The sequence below is a fragment of the Microsporum canis genome, genomic scaffold, assembly GCF_000151145.1.
Source record: "Microsporum canis CBS 113480 supercont1.1 genomic scaffold, whole genome shotgun sequence".
In the NCBI taxonomy this organism is placed as follows: domain Eukaryota; kingdom Fungi; phylum Ascomycota; class Eurotiomycetes; order Onygenales; family Arthrodermataceae; genus Microsporum; species Microsporum canis.
In genome coordinates, this window is record NW_003299169.1 from 1829533 (window position 1) to 1841039 (window position 11507).

Sequence of the window (11507 nt, forward strand, 5' to 3'; positions counted from 1 at the left end):
TTGAAAGCCTCGTTAACGACCTTTCTTCGCTCTGGAACTTTTCCACCTCCTCCCCGTTTCATTGTTGAATACAAGCCAGGGACGCCCTCAAGAGGCAATGAACCACACTTGATATTTAATTTTGTTTCGGTAATTGTCATCTGACCCCAAACTAGATCAAGCTACTTGACCTTGTTCTTTTAGCAGATATCCAGTGAAGCTCTAGCCATGTTGCAGAATTTTTCATTTCCATCCGAGTCAGAGAGTTCGAGAGACGCATGTTCTCCCTCCAAGAGACACTTCACCCCAAGACCAATTGCGCCAGCGCCCCCTAGTGGACGGGCCTCACACCGTAGAGGCTTGAGCCTCGATCAGGGTGTGGCACTGCATCAGCAGAATACCTCGATATATGGACAGGAACCCTACGACTGGTCTCGATGGCTGGATATCGGAGACTATAACATCAACCTTGCTCCCGGAATTCAGCGCCCAATGACACCGCTCCAGCACACAGAGAACGGTAAGTTTGTTCTTCCCCGTCGTTTGCGCCAGATCATGGCTGACATTGTCATCCATAAGGGCAATCCTTCCCATTAACGCCAGCAACAACACCCTGTTGGAAACCCACGACTGTACCTCCACGAAACTGTAGGACTGCTCAATCATCTCCTACTAAACGAGCTCCTCCGCCCTTGCTCCCTCGAAATGGAGAACCAATGCAAAGAGCGAAGTCATTTCAAGGCTCAGAAGATGGATATGGTGTCCAGCAGCAGAGTCTTCAGAACATTCATATGTTCCAAGAACCACCGAAGTTTCAGTTGCCCGAAGATTTTGAGTCAAAATTACCCAAGACGGATGATGATATCTTTACAGACCTCACTTTCGAAACCAACAACTCAGACCCATTCGCTCTGGGGGGGTTACCATCACCAACCATGACCTCCTTCTCGTCACAGCCTGAACTTCCAAAAGAATCTTCAGACCTCGCTAATACAAGAAGTAAAAAAGTCCCAATTGCTCCCGCACCTGCACATGCCCTACCGACCAGATCCAGGCCAGCTACCTCTAGCGGATCTACTTCTCCCATAAAAGCAGCGTTGGCCCCTCGAGTGGTTACAATCGCCGACCTTAAACTTGATGCCAGCATTGACGCCTCCCTGGAGGAGACAGGGGTTACTCTCGAAGACATATGTGGCTACATCGAAGGCCCTGACCCAGTGGATAATAAGTGGATATGCACCTTCGATGGGTGTATGAAGAGGTTTGGGCGGAAAGAAAACATCAAATCTCATGTCCAAACACACCTCGGCGATAGGCAGTTTAAATGTAACCACTGCAACAAGAGCTTTGTTCGTGGTCACGATCTCAAGAGACACTCTAAAATCCACACTGGCGTCAAGCCATACCCCTGCGATTGTGGAAACAGTTTTGCACGACACGATGCTCTAACCAGACATAAGCAGCGTGGTATGTGTAGCGGCGCATTCGTTGGCGCTGTGAGACGAGCAGAACGACGTGGAAGACCTAGGAAGGAGAGGCCCAAATATGAAGAGAGAAGGGAGAAGGCGACGAGAGCACGACAACGAGAGCGGAAAAAGGCTCCTAGCCCACCATCCCAGGAGCTTTCGTCTAGTTCGTCGGCGCCATCTCCTGAAAGCGAAAATTTGGATGCACCAAGCACTAGAGAACACAGCCCTGCTAAGGAAATGCTCTTCCTTGACATGGGTTCGATTTCCCTGCCTCCTGATGTTTTTACTTTCACTCCTCCTGCATCCCCAAGCTACAGTACTGGAAATATCGGTTCCCCAGCCCGTAGCTACCATTCCACGTCCCAGGAACCCGAAGAAAACCAACTGTGTTTATCGCCCTCAAAACGGTACCTCGCTGACATCCCGGAAGAGCCTCTGGAGCCCCTGTCCCTTGGTTGTGGATCTCCCACACCCGTCAAACGTGAAAGCAAAAGGGACCTGACAGGCTCGCCTTGCCGAACTTTATGGCCAACAGATTCAAGGTCAACCTTCGCTGAGGATTCAAGTAGTACCGAATTTGATGATGTTTTCTCGAGCCATAGCCATGCAAGCACATCAGCATTTGATCCCGATCAGCTTCCTCTGGGTCCCCAATCAACAACAGGTCTTTCCGAATCTGGTTCATCGCAATATGATGATGATATTTTCCTAAACCACTTAAATGGCGATGGCCCTAATCTTGACAATGATTATTTCCCGCTATCCATGTCGCCAAATACCGATTCCTTTTTTGATTCATTCACGACCGAACTGAAATAATATGTGTTTCCGAAGTTTCTCCACGCCCCATTCTACTTTCTGTCCCTGCTTTTGCGAATTCTTTCCGTCTGTCGATTTGAAAGGGGCCACGGCGAAATGGTGTATATGTGGAATGTCTGATTTTTCTTGACTGAGGGTTATAGATATCCTTTTGCTGTTTCCTTGCTTTTTTGTAACGATTTCGATGTCACAGTTTTACCTGGTCTCCATTTTGATATGATTTTTTGGGATGGTTTTATGCGCGAAGTTGTATGATAATAGTCAAATCGTTTCCCTTGCTTTTGTTCATTGCCCGAATGAAGTCCTGATTTGTCAAAGTGTCTCTTTTTCTTTTGTACTTTTAGCACGAAGTTTTGGGTTTGGGTATATTTTTGAATGTGCAAAGCTGCCATGCTGTCTGTCATGCTGGGGTTTTCTAAGCCAGTATCCACCGCTTATGTAGAAATGTTGAATAAGTCTAGTGATAATGTTGTATATAAAGCATATAGCTATATATACCTATTATTCTATGATGAAAACGCTTAAAATCAAATGGTATCTGTACAAAAAGGGAATTGCTGGACGTACCCACTGAAGTAGCCCAACCGTTTACTTCGTCTAAGACGGGGAGTGGGAATAAAGAAGAGTAGAGAGGGATCAGGAAGAGTGGGAATCAGTAGCTGTTTCTCCATTCCCCTTAGCAGCAGCAGCTAATTCTTGTTTTCTTTCTTTCCAGAGTCTTAAAACTTCGAAACAAACCTCCACCGCAATCAAGAGAATGATAGTCCATTCCAGCCGGAGCCCATGAGTTTCACTCAGTCTCTCACGCAGCACACTGGCGATCTCTTGCGCGTAGTCCATTTTCTCGTTCAACACCTTGATCCGGATTCCAACATCTAGTGCTTTTCCGACTTGGTCATAGTTCCCTTCCAACCCAAGCTCGTGTCTGCTATCCCAGAAGATATCTGGTAGGGAGTCTGTTAATTCTGAATAAAGGTTCAACTGTGCCCTTAGACTTAGTAGTTGACCTGTTTTGCGTAATATGAAACTGCGTGTATACGGTAATCGAGATCCCTTTGATAGCTGTGTGGGTATATTTCGGGTAGAATCAAAATAATTTAGTAACAAGCTCTCCAGTACTGCCAACTTCGTACTCCGAGCAAGACCTGAGGAAAATGCGATCTTTGTGAGTACCGTGTCGACTGAAGATCGATTCGCGGATCGGCTGTCTTGCAGCCTCTGGTCTTCGGGGCCAGGATGTGTGCCCAAGATGATTACATCGCCTTTCATTAAGCTGTTGTCTCTCTGAGGATCTTCAACATAATCGAGATCTTCCGTCTCTATCCGTTCTATGTGCGGATTTTCGGCAGCTGGTAGTAGCACTGTGGTAGCTAGATATGACGCGAAATTCTCCGGAAGTGACCACGATACAACAGTCCCCGAGGGGAATACAAACACATCCCCAACCTCGTCAGGAGGTAGATCTGATGATGCTAAGCTTGTAGTCCGCCGTATTGAATCAAGCGGAACTTGGATATGGACAACTTGTGGGTAAAGCCCGGTTTCCAGAGGATCTGGCTCATATCCCTTCGCTAGAAGTATTTCCATAACTTTGGCAATATCGAACCGTTCGGCAACAGCGTATGCAGTGACAACCTATAAAGAATAACAAGGGAGTTAGCTCCTAAATCCATTTCAAAGTGGGTTATCGCTTCTTCATCTGCTAACCTTTGGCTCCGGTGAGAGTATTTCCGGTGATACCGGCTGCCGCCTGACATCTTTAGATATTTGCGCTTCAACAGCTGCACGTCGTAAAGATGTCTTCCCAGCAGGGGATCGTGATGTCCGTTTTCCCCTGGATGGCTCTATCTTTCCTTGTTGAGCCAACGGTTTCCCTAGCTCAGGGGATGCGGTTTGTTGTTCAAGCTTCCTATTGAAATAATGGAAGGCATTGCGACCCAAGGTAGTATCAAGAGGCCTCCCAAAAGGCGCTAAATAGATATTTCGGTGAACGGAGTTCTTGAGTAATGCACATTCTCTAGGTGCGAATAAAATTCGACGAACGAACATAACTGCCGGAATAGTAAGCGTATAGAAGGGTAATTAGCCCATTAATTGCGGTATAAGAGACATACCAGCTTCCAAGCTTGAATTTTCCCGGGAAGCCGTGATAGTACTGGTATATGCACAACTGATGATATATTGTAGATATTGAACGTTTCTTCCAAAAATGTTTAAAGGCTACCTAGAAAAAAGCGCCGGGAAGTCGGCGTTTCTGATAACCCGGCGTTTAAGCTTCCGCTTGCCGCCTGGGGAGCTTCCTTGCTCTTCATCCTCCTCCAACCCTGGATCTCAGGATTTTTTCTGTTTATATGTCATGTTACCTTTCGTTCGTGTTGGCGCCCATTGTTAGATAAGATATAAACCCGGCGGGATGGAGGCCGCGGGTCCCAGCGAGGTGAAAAGCGGCAAACGGAAGACACAGCCAGGCCAAACGACCCCCAATGCGATAGATAGAGATACCCCGAAAGATGAAGTCATGGATGAGGAAAGTGAGGAAGAGGAGGAAGAGGATAATGATGAGGGAGAGGAAGAAGACGACGATGTTGAAGATGAGGAACCGCGACTCAAATATGCCCCAATTACATCAGTCCTAAGTCCGCTCTATCGCAACAAGGATGCCACCAGTACTTTCATGACTGCTGGGAATAAAATGGTACGCTCTATGCCAATACGACAACTTAGGCTCAGATATGGTTTAACTAAGAGCTTTGTAGATCATTGGAACCCATAACGGAAATATTGTAGGCAATCGTGTGGTTCATCATCTCACTTACCGCCGACTAACGACTTGTAGCATATTTACTCCGTACCATTCTTCCAGCGCCTCCGAGTTTATCATGCCCATTCTGCCAGCATCGACTCCATCTCAGTTTCTCCCTTCCCACCGCCAGCACCTTCGAAAGCAGATTTCACTCCCATAGTACAGACTGCTGGATCAGGTGCATCTATATCTGAGAGCCCCAATGGGTCCAAAATCCAGCAGCATATCACAATCCCACCAACCCCGTCAAACTCGATATATATTGCAACCTCTTCTATGGATGGGAATGTTTGCGTTGCCTCGTTAGTTGACCCAAAAGACGTAACACTCCGGAACTTTGGAAGGCCAGTCAGTGCAGTTGCATTATCACCAGATTATAAAAGTGATAGGACATATGTTTCGGGAGGAAAGTCTGGAAATCTTGTTCTTACTATCGGGGGTCGTGTTGGAGCAAGCTCAAATGCAACACTGGGGAGCGCAAGCCCCGCAGGCTGGTTCGGCTCTCTAGGTCTTGGAGGGAACAATGGAAAAGACAGAGTACTGCACAGTGGAGAGGGAGCTATTAGTTGCATAAAATGGTCAAGATCTGGCAAATACGTTGCTTGGGTGAATGAAGAGGGTATTAAAATAATGCGCTCACATTTACACTTGGAACAGACAGAGGCGGAACATGCCTGGGAACGATTTGGTCATACTGATAGACCACGATCGCAAGCCTGGGACGAAATGGCTGGAGTTTGGAAGCCTCGAGTTGTATGGATCGACGAAGATTCACTGGAGAGCGATAATGCATCTGCAATGCAAGTGAGTGAGGGTGTATCCCAATCACAGCGACTAAAAAAACACGATCCAGAAAAACTCCTTGTTGGCTGGGGAGGGACGATATGGATCATAAAGGTGTCTCGCGGTGATCAATCAAAGGGTGTCGGGAAGAAGAGGATTGCTTCTGCTGAGATTACAACTAAGTTCGTTTTTTATACACTCTATTGGTTTCGTCAGATCCTAACACTACTGCAGACTACGAACAGATTGTATCATATCTGGTCTTTCGCTATATACCCAAAATTTATTACTTGTTTTGTCATATATCATCCCCGAAGATGATGAGCCTGGAACGCCCTCGAAGCAGGCTGGCCCTGCTCGTGGAATTCGACGAAGACAGAATGGCCTCCAACCAGAACTGCGCCTTATAGATATCGATACTGAGGAGGAGCTTAGCGGTGACATCCTGACTGTTCGAAACTATGAAAACCTTTCCGCATCCGATTACCATCTTGACACCCTCCCACTGAGTCGGATTGCTTCAACCACTCAACGAGGAGCCTTGGAATCTATCACAGCTGGGTTTATTGATGCTACACTTTATCCCAAGCGGCTATTTAGCTCCGGTACTAGCTCTCGCAGCATGACTAGTAGCGCGGACAGAGGATCTAGTTTCCAGGTGACTGGCATAGTCGACTCTACGGGCTTGCTTCATGGTGGGAAATACAACAAAGAGATCGAACTTGCTGCAACCCTAGGGGTCAGAGTCTTTGTTCATAGCCCTTATGATTGTATAATTGCTGTCAAAAGAGGGTTCGAGGACCGGCTAGCATGGCTTGATTCCCATGAACGGTATGAAGAAGCCTGGGAGCTCCTTGAACAGAACCCAGATCCTTTTGGCCTAGATTCCGGTGGTGGAGGAGAAAGTCGCCCGGCAACCCCGACTCCGAGCGCACCAGGGCCTTCAGTGATGTCTTTACTTGATAGCTCGTCCATTCGGACAACTAACCATTCTAGTAGCTCGAAGCTGGAACAAGAGAAACGTCGAATTGGCGAGTTATGGCTAAAACAGCTAGTTGGCCAGGGAGAATGGGAGAAAGCAGGGAATATTTGTAGTAAAGTTCTTCAGACTACTACAGCATGGGATCATTGGATCTGTGTTTTTGCACGGACAGGAAAATTTGACGAAATCACGCCTCATGTGCCTATTGACATTGATCCTCCATTACCGTCGTTTGTATACGAACTTATTCTCGGCCACTATGTCTCTCGTGACAGAGTCAGGTTTAATGAGCTAATAGAACTCTGGCCTCCGAGTCTTTTTGAGACCGATAGCGTTACTGCAGCTATACAAGACCAACTTGTCTCGACAGAAGAAGGAACTGAGGACTGGCGAAACCTCCTAAATTGCCTTGCTAAGCTTTTCTTAGTTGGAGGACATTATCGTGAAGCTTTACGATGCTATATACGACTTCAGGATGGAGATGCGGTTATGAATTTGATACGAGAGTACCATCTCCTCGACTCTGTTTCTGAGGATATACCTGGCTTTATCTTACTTCGGGTACCTAAGAATCGAATTAAGTCTACCCCAGTCTCCGAGCTGGAGGAGGCCACCTCGGAACCTATTAAGCTTCTCGTACGCGAGGCAGCTAACGGTATCGTTCGCCCTGAAACTGTAGTATCACAGCTACAGGAAGCAGATCTTGGTATTTTCCTATATTTCTACCTTCGTGCTCTCTGGAGAGGGGACTTTATGACCAAAGAGGGAGGGAAGCCTGCCATCAGAACTCGTGGGCACCACAGGACTGCGGCAGAGGCAGGAAAATTAGTTGCAGATGAAGGGAGAGTCTTGATTGACGGTTTTGCGAATACAGCCGTTGAACTTTTTGCCAGTTATGATCGTCCGCTACTCATGGAATTCTTGCAATCTAGTACATCGTACTCCTACGATACTGCCTGTACGATTTGTGAGAGCCGAAACTTTACACCAGAACTTATTTACCTCCTGTCAAAAACTGGACAAACGAAACGGGCACTTCAGCTTATCCTCTCTAGTTTGAAAGATATATCCCACGCTATCTCATTTGCTAAGACCCAGGATGATCCTGACCTGTGGGATGACTTGTTGTCATACTCGATGGACAAACCAGAGTATATACGCACATTACTCACTGAGGCAAGCACAGCCATTGACCCAATAAAGCTTGTTAGGAAAATACCGAGTGGGCTTGAGATCGAAGGCTTAAGAGAAGGTCTTACCAGAATGATTCGAGAGCATGATATTCAAGCCAGCATTAGCCTGGGAGTCGCAAAAGTTTTAGCTGGGGAAGTAGCTATTCGAATGGATGCCTTACGAAAAGCTCAACGACAAGGAATGAAGTTTGATATTCGGCACGATGAAGGAACTGCTGCAGAAGGTGCTGATGACCAAGATAATGTGATTCAAGCAGAGACAACCGGCGAGACTATCGAAGAAAAACAAGAGAGAGTTACAAAGGCCATTCCGCCAGGCAGATGCGCAGGGTGCAAGAAAGCATTTGTTGAGCAAGGTAAATGTTATCTTCAAATCAAGAGACACCATATTCTTCATTTCGCCATAGAATCCTAACAATCATTGACGTTTTAGAAACCGAAACTATCATCGTCTTCGCGTGTGGTCACATATATCATCTATCTCACCTCCATGGTCAGCCAACACCTCATGAACAGGAAGCACCACAAGAACAGCTTTTATCTTCACCAAGACTTCATCATCAACCATCCACTGTCCAATCCTCAGCGCTCTCTCGCGCCGTCGGCCTCAAGGTCACGAATGCTAGGCTTCTACGAGATAAAATTGGAAGTGGATGCAAAATATGCGCCGAATCACTCAACGACTCCTCACACTAATAATATATGGAGAGAATACGAACAGGAGATAAGGGAAGAAGAGAAGAAGAGGTATCATAATAATCGTCGCCAGCAATATTGACCTGAGCCCTAGCCATACTTTAATCACGTGACTATACCCTTTCCAAGGTTGTTTAATACCCAACCATCGAGTTTGTTTTATTATATTTATGGAGAAAGTTTGGATATCTATGCATTACGTACATTCATCAGAGCGATATGGCTTAGGTACATATTCATCTTCGTGTATGTTTAGAGAGCTGTTTTTATTTTTTTCTTTTATGGGAGGTAAGTTGTCAGCGTGTTGATGTTGTGTTTAACTCGATAATTGCATTAGTGCGGCTCAGCCTCACAAATCCCGAGGATTGTTTACCCTTAGCTCATAATATTAATACCAGCAAGGCCACTTGCCATCGATACCCAGGATTCTAATGAGCAAGTATAAGTAAGGGGCAAAGTCAGAAATGAGAGTTAGTCCATTGGAATTGTTGTCAGTACTGAAAGAATGGCTAGACCAGACTCTCCTAATTTTTGCTAACTAAAGATCCCCTGATAAACTGTCAAGAAAAGGCCGCCTTCGTTTCGTCAATTTTTACATTGCAGACCAGTCTTGAAACACATTGCTTTCGTCAAATCACCCCCAAGGATCATGATCACAGATAAAAAGAAAGAAAATGAAAGTGGTCAGAAGAGATGCAAGCCACTGAGAGTGGATACATGCTTTGAAGACGGAGCATCGGTTCAAGTTTGACATTGTGTGTTTCATAAGAAAAAGGGGAACCATTGAGAACACAGACGAATGCTTGTCCATATCTTCTGAACTGATTTACAAGGCAGCAAAGACTGCAGCGCCAAGGATACCGGCCAAGACGGCGTGGAAGCCAACATGGCGAGAAGCCATGGCAGAGGGAGTTGGCTTGGCCACAGTCTCAGATGGAGTGGGGTGGTTAGCAGTGGTCTCATGGGTAGCTGAAGTCGTAGTCTTGCGAGCTGAGGTGGACTCAGTAGCCATGGTGGTAGTCATGGCAGAAGATGGCACCTCAGTGGAAGCTCCAGAAGTAGGAACCTCAGCAGAAGAAGTAGGAACTCCAGTGGAGCCAGTCGGGACGGCAGTGGTGACGTCTGGAACCGAGGCGCTGGCTGAGGTAGCAGATGGGACCGGAACTGAAGCCGATGGAGTGGGTGCGGGTCCACAGTCAGTCATGGTGACAGTGACGGTCATGGCGCCTTCGATACCAGTTAGCATGGCCTTTTATGGACGCGTTTTTCTTTCAATACTGAGGAAGGGAAACCCAAATCAAACTTACCATCACGTTCGATTATTTTGTTGATATGGTCAACGTTGGCTTCGTCACGCTCGACGATGGCTGATATATGGCAAGTCAGGAGTTTGTTCATCAACTGGGGGCGTGATGCAAGATTGAATGAGATCAACGCTTGTACTTACCAACACCTGCATTGATGGCATTTGGAACGCCGGCTACAAGATACAGTCAGCCATATAGCAAGTAAAAATATGCAATGACCGCCTCCAAGAATGCAAAGGCCAATGAGGAAGTGCAATTGAACGTGTCGAGCAGAGCAGGGAGTGTACTGCAGGAGGCGAACGAAGGAGATACCACTTACCAGCAGCTGCAATAGCAGCGTCGTAGGCCAAAACGGCCAAGATGAGCTTGGTAGAAACCATCACGCTGGATTCGAAGTATGAGTCAATGAAGACTTGAGAGATAGAGACGGTGAATGAATGAAGGATGCTGGATCTGGTGAACGAGAGACGAGAACGAGTTTGATGAACCGTGGTGATGAAGAAGGAGAGGGGGAAGAAGAAGAAGGAAAGAAAACAAAAGGGGGGGGGAGGGGGTTTTTATAGTGCGCTCTGCCCTTGGTGGGTTACCGAGCAACAGGACAAGCGAGAGAGGGGCCTATACCTAAACAGGCAGTGTCCAACCTCCTGCTATCAGATTTTTCCGCGCTAATGAAGAGATTTCTGGCTCCGTTTTATCTGTCTTTGACCTGCCTTGAGCTGCCTGGACAGATGACGGAGGGTTTTACACCTGTCAAGCTCTACCCTTGACGCTACCGTCCTGTCTTTCGAGGACATCATGGACCAAAACGAAGCTACTTCCAGCTACCCTGAGCAATGCGGAGGGTCAGCACAATTTGAGATATTCCCAATAAGCTACAAAATACTCTATCCAAGGGACCTTTCTACTTCCCTGCAGCCATTTTATATGCTCTTTCCCCTTCCCCATACTCCCTTTGAGATGTATACTTAGCCTTGCCTCTACAGACTCAATTGCTTATTCCAAGCATCCTCGCCTCTTCCCCCCTTCCCTAGACGTATAGACAAGCAGCAACGGAACAGACAAGCTACGATATATCCCCCCAAATAGAACTACTACCTCTGTATACCCCCCTTTCTCACTCTGATATTAAAGAAAGCCAAGCAACGGGAGGTTAAAATTAACGTTATACGCTAACCTCCACACAACAAACCCACAGCCACGTGAGAAAAATGGCGCTAAGACGCACTAACAACGTCACTGTGCATGAAACCTCTTTCGAGAAGGCTTCTACCAGGTATTATTGTCTATATGGTCATGGCGTCTTCATGTGCTTGCAGCTTATGTATAGATTCATGTCCGTGTCTCAGCCTTTAGGCATAGTATCTGCACAAATTATAACTATTAAGGCATGGCTGGTGAAAAAACACTTATGCCTGAATGTCAAGAGAACCAGTCACAACAGGTCTGATAGACCGGGGGCTAGACACAGCCCTTGCC

General features: G+C 46.7%; 4 protein-coding genes across 4 annotated transcripts; 2 read left to right on the top strand and 2 right to left on the bottom strand.

Moving 5' to 3' along the window:
• Positions 1-207: 207 nt before the first annotated feature.
• MCYG_00678 (krueppel-like factor 14) lies at positions 208-2581 on the top strand (the record flags this gene model as incomplete). Its single annotated transcript, XM_002850528.1, has 2 exons — positions 208-499; positions 559-2581. 2 exons carry the CDS (start codon positions 208-210, stop codon positions 2265-2267), a joined length of 2001 nt encoding a protein of 666 aa, XP_002850574.1.
• A 101-nt stretch (positions 2582-2682) lies between these two features.
• On the bottom strand, positions 2683-4316 carry MCYG_00679 (YagE family protein; the record flags this gene model as incomplete). The annotated part of the gene is made up of 3 exons (XM_002850529.1): positions 2683-2724; positions 3006-3902; positions 3975-4316. The coding sequence occupies 3 exons, from the start codon at positions 4314-4316 to the stop codon at positions 2683-2685; spliced, it is 1281 nt and encodes a 426-aa protein (XP_002850575.1).
• A 364-nt stretch (positions 4317-4680) lies between these two features.
• MCYG_00680 (vacuolar protein sorting 41) lies at positions 4681-8724 on the top strand (the record flags this gene model as incomplete). The annotated part of the gene is made up of 6 exons (XM_002850530.1): positions 4681-4962; positions 5024-5050; positions 5104-6035; positions 6088-6684; positions 6850-8384; positions 8462-8724. The coding sequence occupies 6 exons, from the start codon at positions 4681-4683 to the stop codon at positions 8722-8724; spliced, it is 3636 nt and encodes a 1211-aa protein (XP_002850576.1).
• Positions 8725-9550: 826 nt separating this feature from the next.
• Positions 9551-10411, bottom strand: MCYG_00681 (uncharacterized protein; the record flags this gene model as incomplete). Its single annotated transcript, XM_002850531.1, has 4 exons — positions 9551-9951; positions 10032-10091; positions 10172-10204; positions 10351-10411. 4 exons carry the CDS (start codon positions 10409-10411, stop codon positions 9551-9553), a joined length of 555 nt encoding a protein of 184 aa, XP_002850577.1.
• Positions 10412-11507: the final 1096 nt, after the last annotated feature.